At 39.8% G+C, this 24,613-nt stretch overlaps 1 protein-coding gene and 1 pseudogene across 16 annotated transcripts in view; one reads left to right on the top strand and one right to left on the bottom strand.

The window, feature by feature from the left end:
• The window catches only part of PUM2 (pumilio RNA binding family member 2), an 87,538-nt gene that overhangs the window by 9,623 nt on the left and 53,302 nt on the right, over positions 1 to 24,613 (top strand). For 6 of the 16 annotated variants that reach the window (XM_055120782.1, XM_055120778.1, XM_055120781.1 and 3 more), the window contains exons 2-4: positions 14,103 to 14,171; positions 14,989 to 15,163; positions 21,963 to 22,071. In XM_055120782.1, the coding sequence (XP_054976757.1) occupies positions 15,023 to 15,163; positions 21,963 to 22,071 (250 nt within the window). In that variant the 5' untranslated portion in view covers positions 14,103 to 14,171; positions 14,989 to 15,022. Of the gene's footprint in view, positions 1 to 14,102; positions 14,172 to 14,988; positions 15,164 to 16,021; positions 16,096 to 21,962; positions 22,072 to 24,613 lie in introns of those variants that run through there. The other 10 variants (XM_055120783.1, XM_055120790.1, XM_055120784.1 and 7 more) reach the window with 5 other exon arrangements.
• On the bottom strand, positions 13,328 to 13,425 carry LOC129400633 (small nucleolar RNA SNORA70; annotated as a pseudogene).

Raw genomic sequence — 24,613 nt, 5'->3', positions numbered from 1 at the left:
GATAAAATGTACCTGCGTGATCTTGGTGCAAAGATTGAGTTATGCCAAATACTACTAATGTGTTGTATTAGTTCAGAGGTTTTCATTTGAAAATAAGATTTTGGGGGGTGTTACATACTACTTTTGTTAAAAGATTGGAGAAGGTGTCATTAAGTTGATGCAGCAGGTTGGATCTTAAGTCAAATAAATTAGTCATTAACAAAATGACGTCTTTTACAAATTTTAAGGGAGTTTTTCAAATTGTTCCAATCTCTCAAGACTTAAATACCACCTATTTCATGTGGCTCTTTACATTACTATTATGTGTTTCATTGTATAAGTTATCAAGCACAAGTAAAATAATAACTGTGTACCTTCCTGTCCATCCACATTCAATGTTGTATGAAATCCTTATTCCATATTTTATTTTATTTTAATGAGTGTTTTAGAGCAAATATCAGAAAACATGCCAGCTTAAACATAAATTATCTTACTGATGAAGACATAAAATTTCCTTTTTATAGCAGATAAAATCATCTAATATCACTTAATACCCATTCAATATTAGATTTCCCCAAGTTTTTCTTTGTAGTGGGGTAAGGGGAGGCTTCTGAGAGAGATTCTTGGTCGGCTGGGCTTGTGCATGCATGGGATTACTGGGGCTACCCTGGCATGTCGGTGCTCCAGTGCTCCACCCATGATTGATGCTTGGGACTCTAATTGGGCTGACCGAATGACAGGCATGCACTTTAATCCCCTGTACACTCAAAATTGTAATGGTTGAACTATTAGAATCAGGATTTAAACAGAGTTTACACCTTGCATTTGGCAATTAAACCTCTTTATATAATAGTCCTTTCGCTATAAAAATTTCATTTATCTTCCTCAGTGAGCGACACTGCCCTCTGGGGGCGCTAAGCCATCCAGCAGAGAAAGGTGCTTGGTAGCCTTGGGTGCAGTTGAGGTGTTCTTTTTTGTTTGCTGAGAGAAGTTAGACATTCAGGGGGCACCGAGTGATGTTTTTATTTTTAAAGGAGCTGATAGGCGAAATTTTTGAACCTCTGGTTAGAGAAGACAGGTGATTTCTCCCCCCTCACCATCCATATGCTGAACTGTAAGATTTTTTTTTTTTTTTTTTGATGGTTGGAGTGGCACATCCATTGTTGGTCAGGGCTTACTCCTGGTTCTGCTCCAAGGAATTACGCCTGACAGAGCTTGAGGGTGACTGTATGTGGTGCTAGGAATTGAACTGGATTGGCCGCATGTGAGGTGAGAGTGCCTTACTCTCTGGTACAATCTTTCCAGCCTGAAAGATGACTTTATGTTACTTCCTTTATTCTTCTCTCATATTTTTTTTTCTTTTGGGGTCATACCCGGCAATGCTCAGGAGTTACTCCTGGTAGTGCTTGGAGGACCATATGGGATGCTGGGAATCGAACCCGGGTTGGCCGCGTGCAGGGCAAACACCCTACCTGCTGTGCTATCGCTCTAACCACTCATTTCTGATATGCCAGTATTTAGATATAGTGGCTTTATTAGATTGAAGTTTAGTGCTCCCCCCCCCCCACCAAAGCATTAATTTCTTTTGTCAGCTGTGGTGCTGTTTCATATTACATTACATCATGAAGCATATAATGGCTGCTTATTCTACTTTTAGGATGGCAAATTAAATCATAAAAATGTTAACTTAGAAGTACTGCTTTTGGAGGGAGGCTTATTTCATAATACATCTTTGATATCATTAAAGCCTCTTTGTATTATCTAAGTTTTCTAAAGTTTGTCATCTTTCTAAGTTCGTTGATTTACTTGTCAGATAATATCTGAAAGCACCAAACACTGGCATTGGTTGATTTTAATGTGTAAATCTTCTTGAAACAGTATTTTTCCCCCAGAATAAAGCAATTGAGAGAATGCCTTGTAAACCAGAAATGCTCTGTAATTTGAGAGGTTTTGAAGGACCCATTATATATGATGATTCTCTTTGAGGGTCTTTCCTTTCTTGTTTTGGACCACCCTATGCAGTGCTCAGGTGCTACTCCTGGCTCAGTGCTCCTAGGGCACTCCCAATTGTGTTAGGGAATAACATACGGTTTTGGGTATTGAACTTACATGTTTTGTGTGAACTACAGACCTTTAAGCTGCCTCTCTGGCTCACACTTTGTCGTTTTATGTTGGTGGTACAAAAAGGCTGAAGAAGAACCTTGTTTATTTTCTATTAAAATGAATCTGTGGGACCTGGAATGTGACTCAAGTGGTAGAACATTGCCTATGTTTGTGAAGCCCTCGATTCCATTCCTAGCTCCACTTTGTAGCCCCCGCACTGCTGGGTGTGGCCCTCCCAATAATAAATGTATGATTATCATGTATTAATAAATACAAAGGCGTTTACAAATAGTATTTAGATATTAGCTGATTTGATGATTTAAACTCACATTTCATAAAACAATAATTTATTCACTGTGGAGCATTTAGATGACTGGTTTTTTAGCTTTATTGATGATCCCAGAGTTTAGTTTTTTATCAACTTAATGTAGAAATGACGGTACTACAAAAATGTGGTTAGTATCATATATTTGATATTTGATAGTTGATATATCTGATAGTTGGCTGGTGGTACCAGTATGTGGTGTGGGGAATCAAACCCGGGTTGGCTATGCAAGGCAAGCACCCTACCCACTGTACTCTATCTGGCCCGTGTAGTTCTAATTTTCTCGTGAACTTTCTGTTATAGGAATGTGATGATGAACTAGATCACGTTACCTGAGAAAATGGAGTTGATTTCCCCCACTGCTGTGGTAGTAGGTAATACACACTTGGTTGTGAGGCCTGCACATTTGTTTACCAGGGATCGTAAACCTTGGTTGTGCTTCCATCGGGTTGCAGCAAGTTGCAGATACATGGTTTTGATGGTATTGGGAATCATAAAAGAGTTTTGTCCAGATCAAAGTTGGTGCATGCGGGTAGTTTTACCAGTTGAACTCATGACCTTGTTCCTCATGCTTGCAAGGTAGGTTCTGCCAAAGAACGGGCTCCCAAACAAGTCTCACAATGGAGACATTGCTGGTGCCTGCTATAGCAAATTGATAAGCAATGGGATGACAGTGATACAATGATATTTATAAAGTGGTAGTTTATATGCTTGATTTTTTTTTACACGAACTATTAAGTGTTTAGATTATGCATTAGTAGAGAAGAACACTCATTTGAGATGCTTTGTTTCTTTTTCCATATAATGGGCTGCAGAAATATTTTTAATTTGACGCTCTTGGCTCTGAGTTCAGGGGTCACTTGTGGCGGGCCTGGGGAGCCATCTGGGGTTCCAGGAATCAACCTAGGTCAGCCTCATGCAAGACAAGTGCCTTACCAGCTGTACTGTTTGTATGGGCCCAGTACTGTTGCATTTCAGAATTCAACAAGACAGTTAATTTCTTTTGGTGGAAAGTAGAATTTCTAATTATTAAAACAGTATCACTGTATCACTGTCATCCCGTTGCTCATCGATTTGCTCGAGTGGGCCCCAGTAACATCTCCATTGTGAGACTAGTTGTTACTGTTTTTTTTTGGCATATCGATTACGCCACCAGTAGCTTGCCAGGCTCTGTCGTGCGTAACTTTATTAATTGAGGTAATACTGGTTTACAAGAGTATAAATGGTTGTTTTAGGGATACAGTGTTAAACACTCACCAGCAAAGAACCAAAATTTTTTTCACTGCTGTTCATAGATATTTTACAGTCCCCCTTCCCCTTGATAATCTTAAATTTTGTCGTGAGAATCTTAAGAATTTGTTTTCATTGGATTTGTTTATTACCTTGCTTTGCTTCTTTATATATCACATACAAGAGTTCATCATGTTTGTTCCAGAGTGATATTGCAGTGGATAGTGCATTTTGACTTGCGTGAGACCCACTCAGGTTTGATCCCTGGTATCCCATATGGTCCCCCAAGCAATGCCAGGAGTGATTCCTGAGTGCAGAGCCAGGAGTAACCCTTGAGCATTGTCGGATGTGACACCCCCCTCCCCCCCAAAAAAAGAGTTCATCATGTTTGCTTATCATGACACCCTCTAATTCCATCCGGTTTGTAGAAAAAGGCAAAATTTCTTTTCTGACAGCTGAGTAGTAGTGTTGTGTATATTCCACAATCTGTTTACTCAAGTTGTGGACATGCTGTATTTAGATCTTGGCTATTGTAAGTGGTGTGGTGAACATGGGTGTGCATGTATCTTCACATTAATGTTTTGTACTACGGAGTGGAATTGCTGGATTGTATGATAGGTATTTTTAAACTTTTGTCTGTTTTTAGGTTTTTTGGTTTTGTTTTGTTTTTCATCACATCTGTGCTCAGACTCAGGGATCACTTTTGCTGGGCTCAGAAAAATGAGGTGTCAGAGATTGGACTTGGGTTAGCATGTACAAGGCAAGCGAGTGCCTTGCCTGCTGTGCTCTCTCCTCAGAGATACTGTACTGTTTATGGGGTTTTGAGCCATACCCTGGAGGGCTCAGGGGCTAGTTTTGGTGCTACTTTGGAGACAATTTGGATTGAACTTGGGCCTTTTGCTTGAGCTTTTACCTCCTTGGCCCTATTTTTAACATTCTGAGAAGTCTTCGTACTGCTTTGTATAGAGGCTGAATCTATTGATTTTATTAATAATGAGGGCTTCATTGTATCCCAGAGGTGGCGGCTTCTTTTTTTTTTTTTTCCCCCAGGGTTAGAAGCATTCCCAAGAAGTGTTCTAGGAGACTTGGACACTCCCAGCATTGCTTGGTCCAGCCATACAGAACAGATAGTTAAATGTTTGGACCCATTAATGCTGTGCTACATATGGTCCCCCAGGCCTATTATTGGTACCTGGGGGGCTATATGTTGTGCTGGGGATCAAACATGGTAGGGCATACACTTGACTCCTTGCTGTATCTCGTTGGCCTTGTTTCCGGCCTGTTTGACAGAAACAGTTCTTGCTGGTATGTGCTAAATGTCATGGTTCTTTTGATTTGTTCTTCGAATTACCACTGTTGGGGAAAACTGATTAAGAAGAAATTTAATCTGTGAGAGGAGAGCCATGTCCAAGTTTCTTTCCTAAAAAATAAATATATATTTCCTAAGCCATATATTATTGTGTTTGTTAAGATAATTTCCTTCTATGAGCCTTTTTACTTTTACATGTTGGTCATATTTGGGTATCTAAAGGTGTAAATTATTATATGTTAGAAAAGTTAGAATGACGTAAGCAGTCGATCTGGATGTCACTTGATGTCCCATCACATGAAGGTGGGAGGTTGTAAGGCTAATAAATAGACATCCAACAAATCAAGTCCCTAAGAATCTCAGCAAGTGATACTTTTAACTCTAATATTTAGCACTTTTTTATTAAGAGCTTACAAAACACTTTAGGTGCATTATATTTGAGTTCTGAGACCACACCTGGCAGCATGCAGGAGATAATATAAAACCTAGGCCCAAAATGCACTTCACATGTATGGGGGAAATAGAGTGTAGCTTGATTGTAGAACACTTGTTTTGCATTGAACAGACCCTGGTTTTGATTCCCAGCATCACCAAAAAAGTAAGTTTATGGATTCTTTTTCTTTGCACTGAGGGGAAATGAATTCAGTGATGCATACCGGCAAGGTATGGTTCTCACTTAACCACATCCAGAGCTCCGTGGTATTTTGATCTCAGGTTAGGTTATGCTTTAAAACTCAGTGTCATGATGACTAGATAATTTATTACAGTAGGTGTTGGATGTGAATGTAGATGTAAAATCCATAATACAGTGTTGAAGTTGTTAGTTTGAATCATGGTTTGATGATAAAAAGGTTAAGTGAAAAATGTATTCCTTGCCCCCTTTCCCTTGTTCTGTTGCAGTGAATGGGAATTGCATAGGCACTTGGATGTGGTACATACCGAGGGTTGCACATCAAATTGCAATACCTGCAAGTATGCTTGCCAGGGACTGAATTCTTGGTAGACATATGTGTTTATAGTCAAAGTGCTTTCCAGGGGTTGCACTTCTGGGCCACAGCACTCACACATCTTGTTTAGTTGAAGAATTGTATCCTTCCCTGTGGTGCACACACTTGGCTGTGGTGGTTTTGGAAATTGTTTTTTAACCCTCCTTTATTTTTTTTAATTAAAAAAATTTTTTTAATTGAATCACCATGAGAACAGTTACAGGGCTTTCAGGATTAAGTCTCAGTCATACAGTCATACAGTGATCAAACACCCATCCCTTCATCAGTGCACATGTTCCACCACCAAGAACCCCAATGTACCCCCCTCCCATTCCCTACCCTGCCTGTGCGGCTGATGATTTTCACTTTACTCTCTGTTTACTTTGATTACATTTATTCTCTTTACTTTGATTACATTCAGTTTTCGACAGAAAACCCACTGTTATTATTTGGAATTTCCCCCCCAATAATCAGACCTGCCGAAAAGCCATGATTAGATTTGCATATGATGTTGCACGGCTGTGAAAGCGTGAAATTCTGGTATTTGGAATTCTGATATTTATTTTTATTTATTTATTTATTTATTTATTTATTTATTTATTTTTTTGCTTTTTGGGTCACACCTGGCGATGCACAGGGGTTACTCCTGGCTCTGCACTCAGGAATTACCCCTGGCCATGCTCAGGGGACCATATGGGATGCTGGGGATCGAACCCGGGTCGGCCGCGTGCAAGGCAAATGCCCTACCTGCTGTGCTATCTCTCCAGCCCCGGAATTCTGATATTTTAGTAATTAAGTCCAGAGGTATTTCTGCCAGCTGCCGCTGTGTTCCTAGATTGGTTTGTGTGCCTCTGGAATCCTGGCTGTTAGGAGCAGAGGAGCTGTTTGTGGGTGGCCGCTTGGGGTCTCATTTGGGCGGGGAGCAGGGCTGGTTCTACCCCACCCATCGAGAGATTTCCCGAGTGCCCTATCACTGCAAGCTCCTACCTTTTTGGCTCTGAAAAGTGCTCCATGCTGCCGAAAGGTGGAAAAGGCTGAGGGACAAAAACCCTTACCCTGGGGTGGGGTGGGGAGGGAATCTGAACTCTTGACTGTACAGGCTGTTGCTCCTGCCCCTGCACTATTTACCTGGACCTGTTTTGGAGAATTGAGATGAAAAATTAGTTCTTCTTATTCACACATGCATAGCATTTCTGGGGCTCTACATTCCTTGTTGATGGCTCTCCATTCCTTATTGATGATCTGGATTTCCATCTGTACTTTCTGATCTGAAGAATTATTTTTCAGAATTTGATGTGGAAGGGTTGTGATGAATTTTTGTTTAATTAAAAATAAAAACATTGGGCCCGAGAGATAGTACAACAGTTAAGGTGCTTACCTTGCATGTAGCCTAGCCGTCCTGGGTTAGATCCCTGGCACCACAAATAATCCTTCAGCACAGAGCCAGGAATAAGTCCTTAGAATTGCTGGGTGTGGCCCCCAAACAAACAAATAGAACCTTTCATTTAGCCTTTATTCACAAAGGATATTTTCACCTTATAAAATTCTAGGATGGCATCTTCTCCAGGATTTTTGTATTCTGGTCCTGATTCTGTAATTCTCGTTCCCATGGTGCAAATTTAGTGATCATTTGTTGTCTATTTCCTCCTGCTCCCCTTGTGTAATATGTCATCTTTATCTTAAGGATTTTCTCTCCCCCCACCCCCCAGCATTTTTATGGTATATAATGGTATGGATCTTTAGCCATCCTCTGTTTATCTTGCCTGGTGTTCACTTAGCATCCTAAATCTGTACATTTTGTGTTTCATTTTCATCAATTTTGAGGGAATTTCAGGCCACTATATTTTTTTTTTTTTTTTTTTTTTGCTTTTTGGGTCACACCCAGCGATGCTCAGGGGTTACTCCTGGCTTTGCACTCAGGAATTACTCCTGGCGGTGCTTGGTGGACCATATGGGATGCCAGGGATCGAACCTGGGTCGGCCGCGTGCAAGGCAATCGCCCTACCCGCTGTGCTATCGCTCCGGCCCCCAGGCCACTATTCTTAACAAATTCTCTCTCCTTTTCAGATTCCTTTCTTTCTAGGACTAGTGAAGTGAAACCTTTTGATGTTGTGCCATAGATAGCTTTCCCACCATTTTGTATCGGAATTCTATTGTCTGCAGATTCACTGGCCCAGTGTTCTCCCCACCTCCGAGTTTATCCAGTATATCTTGAGAGAATAATCAGAAAGCATCGCTTCCCACCTTGAAACAGCATCCCAGGCTACTTACTATTGGCCCCTATACTGTACCAGAGACCTCCAGGGACCTGTCCACTGTCTATCACTTTACACTGGAGGATTAGCATCTTGCAGCCTCCCACTTTTCTGGCAGCAATGTGGCACTTGAATCACGTAACCCTTACATGATTGGGGGGGTTGTGAGGGTTTGGTGTCTACGTAGGTGTACATGTATGGAAAACTATACAATCCTGGATTTCAGGAATTTAATGGGGTGTTTGGAATTTATTTAATGTTAATTAGGTGGTGGCGGGGAGTGGTGTTGTAGGCTAAAGGGCTGGAAGATGAATTATCATCCCCTCTTTTCTTTTTTGGGGGGATGAGCTTAATTAGGGGTGTGTACCCTATTCTTGAGGTATCTACCTGGTGTCAGGGATAGAACCCAGGCCTCCTGCATGCAGAGCATGCATTGCGGTCTATTCATAATTTTCTCCTGTCCTAGACTTTGTTTTCTTTTTTGGGAGGTGTTGCATCCAGTGGTGCCGGGATTAAACCCAGGGCTCTCACATATTACACATGTGATCAGCCCTTTCAGCTATTCCTCTGGTCCTTTAAAAGATAAAAAATTATCTTTTCTTCAGTGTATAGTTGTTTTGGATTGTGTCCTAGGCACATTGAAAAGATTCTGGATTCTATTGTGTCCTTCAGATAAATACTGGCTTGGCTTATTTTTTGTTCTGTTTTCATGAGGCTTGCACTTCAAATTCCTAACACATCTGTAGAGGTCAGCAGTAGACATTGCTGCTTGCTTCTATTTGAAATTTGCCCCTTTTATGAATTTTTACTCAGGGTGTTGATGTACCTGAGGATAGTTGACTAAAAATCTTAACAAGTTTGTTTGTTTGTTTTTTGGGTCACACCCAGCGATGCTCAGGGGTTACTCCTGGCTTTGCACTCAGGAATTACTCCTGGCGGTGCTCAGAGGACCGTATGCTGGGCTGGGTCGCTCCAGCCCCATATCTTAACAAGTTTGTGTACAGAATTTTGTCTCTGAGATTTTTTTGTTGATTTCTAGCTAGCAGGTCTGTTTCCCCAAGTTGTTTTATGATTCTTCAAATTTATTAATCTGTAAAACTGTCTTTTCTAGGGCTGATAGAAAAGACAGCACAGCGGGTGGGGCGTTTGCCTTGCACGCGGCTGACCCAGGTTTGATTCCCAGCATCTCATATGGTCCCCCGAGCGCCACCTGGAGTGATTCCTGAGTGCAGAGCCAGGAGTCAACCCTGAGCATCACTGGGTGTGACCTAAAAAGAAAAAAAAAAACCCTGTCTTTTCTAGGCATTTTGTTGTTAAAACTTCACCTGATCTGTCTTCAGTATTAAAACTCATGTGCCAGTCCTCTCAGTAGACTGCCTTCCAATTATGTATTTTGTTTGCTGCTGCCTTCAAGTTGTTTTTATAGATAAATGATTTTTGTTTTGTATTTTTGCTTTTGGGCCACACCCAGCAGTGCTCAGGGTTTACTCATAGCTTTGTGCTCAGGGATGACTGCTGGCTGGTGCTCAGGCAAGTGCCTTACTTGTACTATCTCTGGTGTCCTCAACTTGGAGTTTATAGGTAACCTGCACAATGGTTGGTCTCAGAGGAATTACTCTTCTAATTACTAGTAAACATTTGAGACTCAATTAAAGTGTTGATGCCAGTGCTGCAATTTGTTGGTAACCTCTTAATGTGCCTAATTTGTAAATCACACTTTATCCTAGGTGTACACATAGGGGGAACTATACAATTCTAGATTTCAGGAACTTAATTCGGGTCTTGGAATTTATCTCATGGTAACTATGTGGTGTCAGGGAGAGGTGTGGGGCCAAAATAAATGGCCGAAAGAGGAGTGTATTTTGGGGGTCAGGTTGTAGGATGAGGACATGGGAAAGTATTATGCTATCTTAGATAAAAGTGTTGAACTGAGCTATCAGACAAATGGAAAATAGAATAAGTCATAGGTTGAATTAAGTTACTAGGTATTAGTGTAAGAAAGGGAAAATGTTCATAAATGGGAAAGAAATGATAAGCTTTTCCTGTGATACTCTCTGGAAGGGTCTGGAACGATAGCACAGCGGGTAGGGTGTTTGCCTTGCTTGCGGCCGGCCTGGGTTCGATTTCTCTGTCCCTTTCGGAGAGCCCAACAAGCTACCGAGAGTACCCCACCTGCACAGCAGAGCCTGGCAAGCTACGCGTGGTGTATTCCATATGCCAAAAACAGTAACAAGTCTCAAAATGGAGACGTTACTGGTGTCCGCTTGAGCAAATCGATTAACAGTGCTACAGTGCTACTCTCTGGAAATGGGGGGAAGGAGATTGGGTTTATAATGCAAGGGTGGGGAGCCGGGGCGATAGTGCAGGAGGTAGGACATTTGCCTTGCATGAAGCCGACCCATGGATTCATGTGGTATGGCATCTATGTGGTCTGCTCGGCACCATCAGGAGCGCTTCCCGAGTGCAGGGCCAGGACTATCCTCTGAGCATCACCCATGTGACCACAAGAAACAACTAAAATAGGGGCTGGAGCCAATGCACAGTCGATAGGGCGTTTGCCTTGCATGAGGCCGACTTGTGTTCAATTCCCAGCATCCCATATGATCCCCCGAGTACCTCCAGGGGGTAACCCCTGTGCATCCTCAGGTGTGATTTCCCCCCCTCCAAAAAAAAAAACCCACTAAAAATATTCTACTTGAATTTAGCAGTCATTAAAAAAATAGAAGCGAAAGTGAAAAGCACTGGTCAAATAAGAAACAGAAGTTGGGGGAGAAGGCAGCTAAGATAGAGAAGGGATCGTTAAGTCAATGATGGCTGGAGGGATTGCTTAGGATGGAGATGTGTGCTGAAAGTAGTAAAGGACCAAACATGATTGCCTCTATCTGGATTGCAAACTATAATGCCCCAAAGTAGAGAGAGAGTAAGAAGGAAGTTGTCTGCCTTAGATGTAGGGAGTGGGGTGGACGTGGCTGGAGGGATACTGGGGACATTGGTGGTGGAAAATGTGCACTGATGGAGGGATGGGTGTTTGATCATTGTATGACTGAAACGCAATCATGAAAGCTTTGTAACTATCTCAATTTAATGTGATTCAGTTTTTTTTTAAAGGTGCCATAAGTAGGATAAATGTTTCATAATGTCAACTATTTTGACATTTTAGAGAATTGACTGGAATAAACAATAGCCTTACATCTTAAGACCCAAAGATCTAAAAACTAAATTGTAGTGGCTTTAGTTTGGAATGGTTTTCCAGCAGTACTTACTGACTGCGATAGGTTCTCTACTTAAGAACATGAAAGCTGAAAAATAACTTAAACAAACGGCTAGACAAAGTGTTCTTTTAAGAAGGGAAAGAATTGCTTCTTATTTTCACTTTTCTTCATTTTCTTTTCTCCATTGGTATTGTAATGACCAAGGATCACTCGTGTTTGGGGTGTTCACACATTTAGTTATGCTCACTGAAGGTTGTGCCTATCATTGCAGTGCTTGCAAATTTGGCCATTGTATTCATTGGGGATCACCTAATACCAGTAGTAGGGCTTGAAGATTTGTTTCCCTTCCCAGAGGTTACATTCCTGGCTGTGATGTTCACACATCTTTTTGGGTGTGGTGCTCTCACATCACCTGTATCATCTGTCGTCCCATTGCTCATTGATTTGCTCTAGTGGGCGCCGGTAACGTCTCCACTCGTCCTGTCTCGTCCCTGTCTCGTTCAGGGTCAGGGGAATAAGGCCCATTATTGTTACTGTTTTTGGGATATCTAATACGCCACGGATAGCTTGCCAGGCTCTGCCATGCGAGATTCTGCATCATTCTCTTCCGGGAGCTTTGTTTTATATTCTCTGGATCTTGGCTGTTGATGTGATTACATGGTGCCTGGGGCAATTTGTGGGTGTGACTGCCAAGCTACAGAAAACCGGGGATCTGGTTGGAGCAGGTTTGGAAATATCAGGCACAGGTTCTGCATACCTGGGTTCCTCTGTCAGTTCCTTCGTGGGTGAGGCTTGTACGAGTTTGTGGAGAGTGGCCTTTGAGCGTGGCTGTGGCTGGGTTCTGGAGGTTTTTGGCTGCCGGGGCTCTGCTTGGGGCCAGGAGGGAAACTCAACCCACCCTCCTCTGAGGGGGCCCCCGGTGCCTGGTGCCAGGGCAGGAGATTCTGCTGGTGTTCTCACATACAGCTAGAAATCACTTGGTACCAGGGATCACAAATAGAGTTGCTGAAATTGTGTCCAAATTTAGGTAGTACCTAAGGATGAAACTCACAGCCTTGTTTTTGCAGGGTTTAGCCACTGGGTCATTTCCTGCCTACTTCCTCAAAATTTTTCTTTTTAAAAAATTGTTTGAATATTTTTGGCCATACCTGTTGCTCCCATTCAGTGCTTAAGGGTTGCTCCCAGCAGTGTTGGGGGATCTTGAGGTATGGCCATCAGATCCAGGTCTGCTCTTTCGCAGAGTACGCGTGGTAGCCTTTTGAGCTATCTCTCTTGCCCAACATAGCTATTCTTAATCGCTGATCTGAACATTATAATTATTATCCCAGAAAATATATATCAGAGTAGGTAACACTTAAGTATTTCCAGTGAAATTTTTTATAGTTAATTCAAGAATTACAAAGTAGAATATTGTAAATTTGGAAAAATATTCTATAAGATGCAAAAATTTTATGAGAACTGCATCATCAAAAGTTTAACTCACTTCTGTGTTTTCCTTGGTGGGGGTGAGTGAAATCAATAGAGGTGAAATCAAAAGAAATCAATAAAGGTTCTTTTGGCATAGTGAATAACCCAAGGTTCCAGGTTTTCCCACAAATTTTTTTTTTATTTAGATAAGAAGCAGGATTGGGGTGGAGGAGGGGTGAGAAAGGGATTCCAGAGGGACTTCATCTGGGATGAGTCTCTTGTCTGCTATCATGTTTTCTCTTAAACTTGGTCAAGGCCCTCTTCTTGGGGCCTTGCAGCCAGAGAGCATGATCCTGTGTGGAACCTCAGTCACATATAAAAAGCTCCTACATGGCTTGGTGTGGACATTCATGATGAGTTGGTTAACATGCACTTGGGCGTTTCAGGTGTATACCCTCTGTAACTGTTTAGAGCCCAACATTGGGGACAACATGAGGCAGATAAGAATGTCCTCCCCAGAGGACTGTCTCCAAGTTTCCTTTTGCCAAATGACAAGCTTTATATGCTACCAAAGAGGCTGCTCTTTGCAGCCTTTGCACACTTGGCCCCTTGAATGCAGACTCCACCAATTTTATGTATATATATTTGTTGTTGTTGTTGTTGTTGTTTGGTGGGGCAGTACCTGGTGGTGTTGGGGGCCTACTCATGTATCAGTGCTCAATGGTGTTTGCAAATCATGAACTCAAGCCGTTGAGGCATTCTTTCCTTCACTCCCAATTTTTATTCTTTAGAAGAGGAATAGATAATTTAAAAAAAACCTTTAGATACTGTGATTCACTGTTAATAGTACTGTGGTTTTATGTGTCCATGCTCGTCTAATCCCTCCCCCAGCCCAACTCCTCCTCCCCCAACCCATGGTACTGTGAATTCAGTTCTGCAGACCAGTTTTCATGTTCCGTTGCCCTTGGCCAATTTTAGAGAAATTCTTGTTCATCAGATCATTTAAATGTTTGTAAAAGAAGCAGTGTATATAGACCAAACATGATGGCTACTTACTACTTTTATTGCACGCCATAACACCCAAAGGGAGAGAGTAAAAGGGAATGTGCCTGCCAGAGGTGGGGTGGGGGTGCTAGGAGGGATTCTGGGAACACTGATGGTGGAGAATGGGCACTTGCGGACTGAAATGTAATCACAAAAGTTTGTGAGTCTCAAAAAAAAAAAAAGGAGTACATAATAAAAGGTAGTTGATGCTATTTAAATTTTTTTCTAATTTTTGTTTTTGTTATTTAACAGGTTTGATTTGTGGATGAAATGAATCATGATTTTCAAGCTCTTGCATTAGAATCTCGGGGAATGGGAGAGGTAAATATGAATATTAGACTATATAACTCACTTTATGATTATTAACTAAGTTTATAAAGTTTTAGGTGTTGTGGAATTTCAGAATAACAGATGTTATTCTGTAGTGATTCTCAACTTAAAAAAATTTTGACAGTACTTCTTAGTGTTGAGTGCAGCTATTGTGTCTAATAGATTTTGACTTGATTAGAGAATGTCTTGGGTTTGGTAATGAACCGTAATTGCTCAGAACAGAGCCTTTCTATATCCCTGTCCTGTTTTGTATATGTATGCTGTTTGCTCTAGTCACTTAATTGTTCACTATTCTCTTCCAAAAATCTCTCCTTGTTTACTGTTTGCTTAGTGAACTTCTAATACTCTACAGTACTGCTGGAATGACTTTATTGTCCCGTTGTTGCTATCTGCAGTAGAATTAATAATTACTTCTTCATCTGACATCTCATAGATCTTTATACATACTTTTATTGTTATAGTTTTATATTAGTCTCCCCTGTAGATTGTTAGCTTTTAATGACTAGCAAAAAGTGGGCACCGTAAAATTTTGAGTGGGTTTTATATCATTCCTGTTAATCTGTGATTTTCACTTGGGGCATCCCATTTAACTTCTCCAATATATAATTTTAAGGCATCGACTATTTTAGTTTTTCATATACTTATTGAATATTTAGAAAACATTGACTGAAAACCCTTGTGGTCACATCTTTATCTTGTCATGTTCTATACTACTAACATAGTGTGGACTTTTGCTAATAGAAATTAATAGTGAACAGACCTAAAACATGTAATTAACTGCTTACTCCTGGAGATTATTTTACTTTAGTAGATAGAGACCTTCATGAGACTCACTCCATCCAATGCTGTGCTCTTCAGATGCAGAAAAAGAGTCCACTCACTCCTCTGGGCCACAAGAGGGCACCCTGCAGCTAGCTAACCCTCCCCTTCTCCAGAACAGCGTTTTCCAAAGAGTTTGTCATTTTCTGAGGACTGATTTAAGGGTGAGTTAAGGTGCTTAAGCTTAAGTATTGCCAAAGTAAAATTGTTAGTTCAGTGCATAAGGTAAAATTCTGGGCCCTAAAGAAAATTTGAGAGAAGGATTTTTTTTTTTTTTTTTTTTTTAAGTTAAACAGGCAACAAACATTACAGCCCTCACTGCAATCCAGTGGCCTCTTAACCATGTTACTTACTCTATGGGTAAATGAAAGCAGTCAAGAAATGTTTCTAATTTTCCCTTCACTATTTTCTTTGGTCTATAGGAATAGAAAAACATCTGTATATGCATATTTGGGTAATTTTTGAGCAGAGTCTGTAACAGACTTGATTTTTTTTTTTTTTTTAAGAATGAGTAAAGTCACAACTGTTATCTTAGTTCTCTTTAAGACTCCCAACACGTAACTTCCTAGATCTACATATAGATATATTTATAATGAGCTCTTTCCTTCTCCCTTTCTTGGGCTTTAATAATCCCAAGATTATTTTATCGTCTCTGAAATTAAAAAAAATATACAGTTGAGTTTAGTTTGAGGGGGTGTGGGGGAGGTTTTCAGGAAAGAGGAGTGGTTGGGTTAAATTGATTGATTAGGTCTAGGTTTCTGAATGGAAATAACAGGCTGTCCTGCGAAAGTGCCTGGTTTAGACTGCATGCTCTTTCACCGGGGGCAGCGGCCGGCCAGTGTGCCCGTTACTGCTACTGCACCTGGTAAATGTGTGTTTAAAGTAAGCTGTTACTCACTGCAGTTTTATTCAGAACTGTTTACTAACACTGTTGCTTCTAAGAGACAGTTAGGGACCCTACTCAGGTCTCTGTCTTTGGGTTCTCTCTCCCACAAGCCTTTCTATCTCTCCTCATCTCACAGGCAGCAGGGAACCTTCTGGGATTTCCTTCTTTGCCTGTCTCTCTCTCACCAGTCTACTCCTCCTTTCCTGACAGGTGAGGTTTTTTTGTTTTTGTTGTATCCCAGAATTCATTCATTTTATAGTAAAATGAAAAGCAGCCTTGAGTTTCTGGCTCGTGGGTTTTCAAAAATTGTTTATTTTTTTAATGCCAACACCCTTTTTTTAAATGGATTGCCTATTCTTGACTTTTTCTTTTACGTTTTTCTTATTATGTCTTGAATTGTAATGTATTAAAAGCACTGTGTTTACATATTAGACTATTTTCAAATGTACTGTTTTTTTTTTTGTGTGTAGGTTGTGATATACTGATTCATTTACCTTTACAAGGCAGTCTCTCCTAGTTCATCTGAAAATAGGAACAGATCATCCATTCATAAGTTCATTCTTTCCATCTTTCCCCTGATAGGTCATTTTTGTTAAAAAAAACATACCTGATTTGCTAGCTGTCATGTAGCTTTAAAAAAAATATCGAAGCTAATTTATAATAGGTTGAACTTTGATACATGCATGTTTTAAAATCACACTGTAAGGGCATCTGCCTGTTGTCTATGTTATTGAGAGCATGTAGAATGGGATGAGGCATCTGCTTGAAGTTCTTTAGGCAGCCCAGAATTTAACTTTAAACAACTGAATTACTTGGAATATTTTTATAGCTAGGACTATAAATAATTATCCTTTCTTTTCTGACACAGTATTCAAAGAAAATTATTTTACCAGTCTCAGGTATTTTTAAGTGGTAAACATACTACACGAGGGTAAAGGAGACTTAGTTCTGCTTAAATCGGTCAGTAGTCTTATGATCTTAAGTTGGTACCTTTGAAGACAGTAATGTGAGTTAACCTTTTTTATGTATCACAGATACCTCTCCAATCTCTAGCTTTTTGGTGGATGGGGGGTGGGGGATGTGGGTATAGGGGCATACCCTGCAGCTGTGGGAACTCATAGGTGGTGCCAGGAATTGAACCTGGGTCAGCTGCTTTGCAAGGCAAGTGCCTTATTTGCTGTTCTGTTGTCTTTGGGCTCAAATGCGCTAGCTTTGATCTGAGTAAATCTTTATGATAACCTTAAATTCTGTCTGCTAAATGAAAATCCACATTTTATTTTAATGAGCTGAATATGATTCCAAACTTTAAGGGGATTAATACTAAAACTTTTAGTATTACTCAAACTTTTTCTATTTTTTGATAAACAGAGGTTGAATCCAGGACCTTGTGTATCCCAAGTTAAGTTCTCTACCACTGAATTAATGTCCCTGATTAAATTTTTCTTGGTGTCTATTACTGACCTTAATACTGAGATTTTCAAAAATACTTTTCAGAAATTAAATTGTTTTGCAATTTTAATTTTTGCTTTTTGGACAGTTGTAAGTGGTGCTCAGGGGTCATGTGTTATAACCCAGATTTGAGGTAGGGTCATAGCCACGGCTTCGTGCTTGGCAAGCACTTTAACCTTTGTACTCTCCAGATCTGATTTGAATCTTTGATGGTGGTAAGTGTAAAGATAGTGCCTTAGAAGTAAACAGGATTCATCCTAATGGTGCCGTTTACTAGTTTTGTATGTGGCTTTGGACAATTGAAATTCTAGTTCTGTTTCCTATTTTTATTTATATTTATTTGGGGGGTGAGAAGGAGAGTCCAAGCAGGACTTGGGATTCAGGGACCACTACAGCCCTCAGCCGGCTGGTCTGCAGTCAAATGCTAGGGCTCACAGATGCAATGTTGTTTGAAGCCAGGGTGCTTCAGGGTTGTTCAGGAGGTCATGTGGGGCCAGGGATTGAACCTGGGATAGATGCATGTTCTGTAACTCCTGAACAATGCCCAGCCCCCTAATTCTGCTTGCTTATTCAAAATGTGGCAACCATTGGGCAGCTTCTTCTTAAGATGGTTCACGGTCCCCTAGGATACCCAGACTTCAGAAAAAGAAAGCAAACAGCTATTGATAAGCCTTTTGTGATGAATAATATTGCAACACTTTATTTTTATTATTTTTAAAATTTTTTATTAGAGAAATACTTCAAAGTTATTAATCAGTTACGTATTACCGGCCCCGACAGATATATGAATTTGTATCATGTGTTTTTGCATGGACCCTGGGCCTCCTGTATGCAGAGCATGAGCACCAGACTTCTGTGCTGTCTCTCTAGTCCTGTTACTTGTATTTTACAGTATTAACAAATTCAGACATCTCATTGTGAAGATGCTTAGCATTTATGTGTGTGCTACAGATGCTATTCCAGGTAGATTATTTTCAATCTAGAAACTCATAGACACTCTGACTTCTTATTCTGCAGATTAGAAACTGAAACGTAGACTGGTTACTATAAACTGGCTCAAGACCACCCACGTAATTGGTAATTGTGCTTTGAACTTAAAAGATGGCTTTTGACTTGTTACAATATTGCTTCCTACTAGAAGTGATACTACCTATTAATGTTTGCTGGTGATTTGAAGGGATATTGGGAATAGAGAACATTTAGGGAAGTGGTCAAGATTCAAAAACCTAAGTGGTATTGATATTATTTATTGGTAGAAAAGATTTTTATTAAGTTTGGGAAAGCACCATTCTCTGTATTCTAGGGAATCTGTATCTTTTGGTCTTCATACACTTGCTAGCATTTATGCTAGTCTTTTATGAACTCCTGTTATTAGTCATCTTACATTTGATTTAAAATCCCAGGCAAAAGCTCAGGGGCCTATGGGACCTCTCAGCTTAGGCCCAGCAGAGTCATCCTGATGGTGCTTAGGAGACTGAGAGGGGTGCCAGAGTATGGGGTCTCCACATGCCAGGGAAATGCGTCTTTTGAGCTCTCCCTTGCCCCAACCCATGACATTTTTATGAAGCAGAAGAGTCTCAAATTGGAGGATTACATAAATGCCTTAATTTAAAACATAAATGACAATAGAGTCTATAAGTCCCGTCGTCGTGTCATGTCTGTCCCCCCCCACCCCCCACCCCCTGCTACACACACGCACGCACGCAGTGCCTGGGAGGCCAGGGAAACCAGGGATCCAGCCCAGGATTTTCACTCATGTGAAATATGTCCTCTGCCACTGAGTCATATCCTCTATTTTGTAAACCTTTTTCAGTTCTTAGGGCTTATATTCATTTGGTTTGGTACCTTTGCAAGACTGATGGATGCAGATGGATGTGCCCGTGAATTTCATGGTTTCTGTGGGTGGAGGAGCCAAAGTGTGGGTTGACTAGAAATACGGTGCTTGTCTTGGTTTAGGTGTTTTTTTGTTTTGTTTTTTAGGAAAGAAACTAATGAATAGCTTTAGGTAGCATATGTCACAGATTTTAAAGATCTTTCCATTGTTCTTAGAAGAAGTGTGCTTGCTTATTTCTACTGCTTGCCCATTTCTAAGAGTCTCCAGTAAGAGTCTGTGGGTTTGTTTTGTTTGTTTGGTTTTTGGATTTTGGCCCACCCTGGTGCTCAGGGATCACTCATGGATCACTCGTGGCAGAGATCAAGAACCCCATATGTATAGGCAGGGAGTTGAACCCCCTGGTCTGGCTTGTGCAAGCCCAGTGCCTTTCCTGTAGTAGTCTGTCCCTGGTTCCAGCAAATGTATGTTTTTATTGTAGTTCCAACCAGTGAACTGCTTGTATGTATTTTTAAACTGTTCTGTCTTGAATTATTGCTTGCGCCTATTATTTATTCCATTTATTTATTCTTGTTCACAAATTTGTAGTTTCTTTAAAAGCACTTGTAGTCATTGTAGATAAACTATCACAGAAAGCTTTTTTAAGAACATGAGTACAGGGCCTCGTTAGGAAAGTTGTTAAATTTTCTTTAATGATTGTTTACCTGTGCAAGGTAAGTTATATATGTAGCACAATGAGTAAATGCTGTATAGATTTTTTTCCCCATAGTTAGGCAGCTTGTGTTTTAAAGCAGTAATCAGTGAAGGTACCACATAGAACCTTACTTTGGAACAGTCTCCTCAAAGAGGTATTGATTTTTTAGTATCTCAAATGATTAGTTTGTATCAGAGACTTCTGAGTCTGTGACTTCTGGTTCTGTTGCTAATTTGTTTGCAATTTGTTTTTTCATGGGCTGCTGGAGAAAGAGAGAGGGAAGAAGGGAGGGAGAGAGAGAGAGAGAGGGAGAGAGGAAGGGAGGGAGGGGGGAGAGAGAGAGAGAGAGAGAGAAAAGAAAGAAATTGCATGGACCCTTATGCACACCAAACCCTGCAGTGATAGGGCTTATTCCTGGCAGACTCTGGGAACACCCTACCTGCTGTACTATCACTCCAGCCCCCACTGAATTGTATTTTCAATTCCTTTTTGCTCTTGCTTAATACTACTTTTCTCATGAAATAGACATTAAGAGGTATTCTTTTTAAAAAATTCTTTCAGGAACCTTTTTCCCCCTGAAATAGTTTACTTACTCAGTATTTTAGAGATTAGCTTGACTTCTACTGTGAAAAAATGTTCAATTTAGAATCATCAGTTTTCCATAACAGGTTTGTTTCATAGAGAGATTTTTTAAAAATCTATTTTGCCCGACAGCTCCATTTATTGTTAATATTCTCCTTTTAATTGTCTCAGTATACTTATTTTTTTTTTCAATTTTTCAAGTACCCTGCTTTAGTTCTTGTTATATTGGTCTTGTAATTTTCTTAAACTGATCTCTTTGCCTTTAATTTAGAGTATGTTATTCTAAATTTACAAATTTGAGTTTAAAACAATATCGCTCTTGATTTTCTATTGCTTCAGTGTAGTTGCAATTTTAAGCATGTCCTTAATAATGTTCATAATTAATAATGTTCATAATCTGACTTAGCTTTAACAACATCAGCTGTGACCTCTTCACATCTGTGACCATCTCACCCCCGTTCTATGCACTTCATTTTCTCAGTTGTGTCTTTGTTCCTGATTTACTCTGTTCATCCTCATCTTCCACTCATACTGTGAACCTCCAACAGGCATGCAGTCTGAACTCTCAGACCCACTACAGGTGTTGTGACATTTTTTAATAGTTTATAAGTGTGTGAGCTGTCTAAAACATGTTGTCATCCACTTAAGGAAACAAACACTTAATTTAGTGTGATAAATGTAGTAAAAGAAATAGACGTATGTATTTAGGTTTGGCTTTGAGCAATGTAAGATGGGCAACATGGAGGAAGAGGGATGAGTAGTTTACTAAAGCTTTTTAAAATTCCAAATGCATACTTTACACGTAGTTCTAGTCCACCACTTCTAAGCGTCAGGCTTTCTCTAAGTAGGAAGACCTGCATGAAATTAAAGTATGATTAGCAGTCAGCCAAATGTATATTTTGAATAAACAGGGAATCATTATATCAACATTTTTGTTAGGTGCTATAGGATAGTAGAGTACAGGATTTTTATTCCCAAAGTGTTTGAGTATCCCTCTTGTTTCTCCTGACCTCCACAACTGTCTGCTTTGGGATTGATAGACTGTATATTTAGGACTCAGGAAGAGTTGTTTGTACTATTGAATAATAGAAGAAAGAACAAAATGGCTGTCTTGGAAGTTTGTAGGATTGGAGGTGGTCTACTGGCACTTCTAGGAAACAAAGAAAAAAACATGTAAACATTTAGTAGATAGTTTTTCTTGTGTTACCTGTCTGGAGTAAGACATTTAGTATGTCTTTTGGGGGAAAAAAAAACCTGTTTAAAAAGTCATACAATACAGCAAAAACAGTTGTGAGATGTAGAAAAATCTCAGGTGAGCTTTGATTAACATCCAGATTTAGAATTACTAGAGCTAGTACTGAAAGTGGGGAATTGTTGCATTAACAGGACAAAAATAAGCTAAATTTTCATAGCATTGAAAAACTCAAACTTGTTACATAATCTGTGGTAAGTTTGCTTCTCCTAACGTTGTTGTTAATTAACATACATTTTTAATACTTTTTTTCTCCTTCCTCTATATAGCTATTGCCTACCAAAAAGTTTTGGGAACCTGATGATTCAACAAAAGATGGACAAAAAGGCATATTTCTTGGGGATGATGAATGGAGAGAGACTGCATGGGGAACTTCTCGTAAGTTGGTATAAATGTGAGAATTATGAGCTTGCTCATTCTTAAGCCCTATCTACCCCCAAATGATATTGACAAAGAAAATATGCTCTCTGAAATTTCATAAGTTGCATGCATATTTCTTGGTAATTTGATTGCAAGGGTTTATAACAGTAATATTTTACTCAGTTTCATTTTAAATTGATAGAATTCTGAATTCATATGGAAATAGAGGATATGCTAATTTAACTGTAGGATTTTTCTCTTTTTTAAAAAAGGTTGATTGATTTACTTAGATTTTGGTCACACCCCCAGCCATGCTTAGGTGCTGCTTGCGGTTCTGCACTCAGGAATTCCTCCTAGTTGTCCTTGGTACCATATGGGATTACGGGGATCAAGTCCTGGTTTGATCCTCAGCATCACATAAGGGCTTCCTGAGTACAGCCAGGTGATCTCTAGCCCCCAAATGAACAAAATATTTGAATTTCCTTTTAATTCAACCAGTATATGCAAATATAGCGTGCTCCTCGGGATTTTTTGGTTTTTGTTTGTGGGTTTTTTTTTTCTTGGTTTTGTTTTTGTTTTGGGGCCACACCTGGTGATGCTCAGGTGTTACTCTTTACTACTGTGCACTCTAGGAATCACTCCTGGCAGTGCTTAGGGCACCATATGGGATACCTAGGATCAAACCCGAGTTGGTCTTGGGGCTAGAGCGATAATATAGTGGGTAAGTGTTTGCCTTGCACGCCACCGACCCAGATTCGATTTCCAGCATCCCATATGGTCCCTTGAGCACCGCCAGGAGTAATTCCTGAGTGCAAAGCCAGGAGTAACCCCTGTGCATCTCCAGGTATGAACCAAAAAGAAAATAAAAAAAAGATAAAAGGAGAAAGTAAAAAAAGAAAACAAAATGGAGTTGGTCTCATACAAGACCAATTACCTTAACCTCTCCAGACTCTTGTTTTGATTTTTATGTCTTGAAGGTTGAATGTCTATTAATTTATCTACCAGACCAGATATTTTATAAGGCATTCCAAAATAAAGCTTCATGAGAAATGAGAAAATATTTTATGATGAATGACAAGGATATATTTTTGGAAATATTTTTTGGGGGGGACAACTAATGCCACTGATAAAATTTTTCCAACATGTATATATTATTGCAAATTGTGAGATTAACCTAATAAGCTATTTCTCCAGCCTTGAATAGATAAAATTTTAAAGATGAGATCTATAAGGAAGTAGATACTGTCCAAATTAAGCAAATCCTTAGACTGATCAGAGATATAGGACCATCAAAAGGTGGGGGTGGTAGCGAGTGGGTTGAATGAGTCAGTGGTTGGTGGTAGAGAGGTGATTGGCATTTTGTTGGTAGCTCTATGGCACATTGAACCCTTGAATATACATTCATAGAACCCAGTATTGCCTCAATTTTTTTTTTTAAATGGCCATATTTATGAGGAGATACTAGAAACCTGAAAGCAGATTTTTTTTTTTCTTTGAGTTTTGAGGTTCAGGGAAAACCGGTGGAGCTAGGGTTTTGCAGCATCAGGAATCAAGCCTGGGCCTCACGTGTAGAGGATGCATTCCGCTCAGCCTCCTGAGCTCTCTCTCCAGCCTGCTGTATTACCTGTTTTAAAAATAGGTTTTGGACCACACTTGGAGGTGTGGTATTCAGCAAGATTCCTTCTCGGTTCTCCATGGCTCTTGTGCCATGTAGTGCCCAGGAGTGAGCCCAGAATTAAAATTTTTTAATTGTCAGGCATTACTGAATGCAGGCATTTATAAATACAACGTATTCCTTTTCCTGAAGAAATTGTTTTTAAGAAAATCTTCTTTTCCATGACTACAGATTTTTTTCCCTGTACATATTTCCTTTGTCAAACTGAACTACTGTGACTGATTTCATTGTTTTCTGGCTCTTTGAGGCCTTTGCATGTGTTGGTTTCACTCAAAAAAAATCGTCATTCAATCCTAACCTTCAACTGTTTTTTTGCTTGTCTTCATTCATATGAGTTCATATGGGATTCATTCTAGAACTGAAAGATTGACAATCTTTCTTTTAACATGGTACCCTGTATTATTTTTATTAAAGCACTTGCTCTACGATTGCCTTTTGAATTTGTACTTTTATCGAGGGTAGGGATACTTTTGTTTCTTAGAATCCCCCCACACAGGAAAATACCTACATACAGAAGACATTATTTGCACTATAAATGAATAAAAAGGACACTAACCAATCTTTTGTAGATAGATACTGATAACCTTTCATGGGAACTTGTTCAATTTCTGGCAGTTAACATTCCTATGAACAGCTCTGCCAGGAGTAATGAGCCCCAAGTACTACTGAATGTTTGCCCCCCCCCACCCTTTAAAAAATGTAAAACTCAATACAATGATTGTTACTCTCTGATAATTCAGCCATTTAATGACTAGACTTAAGATATTTTTGGTACAGAATGTTAAAAAAAAAAATTCACGTAACAGGTAGCTGGGCTTTCGGGTCCTTATCATCAATATTTTGACTTGATAATTCTTTGCCTAGTCTTCTAGTTGTTTTGCCAGA

The sequence above is a fragment of the Sorex araneus genome, chromosome X, assembly GCF_027595985.1.
Source record: "Sorex araneus isolate mSorAra2 chromosome X, mSorAra2.pri, whole genome shotgun sequence".
Classification (NCBI taxonomy): Eukaryota; Metazoa; Chordata; class Mammalia; order Eulipotyphla; family Soricidae; genus Sorex; species Sorex araneus.
This window is presented reverse-complemented; position numbering and strand designations above follow the sequence as displayed.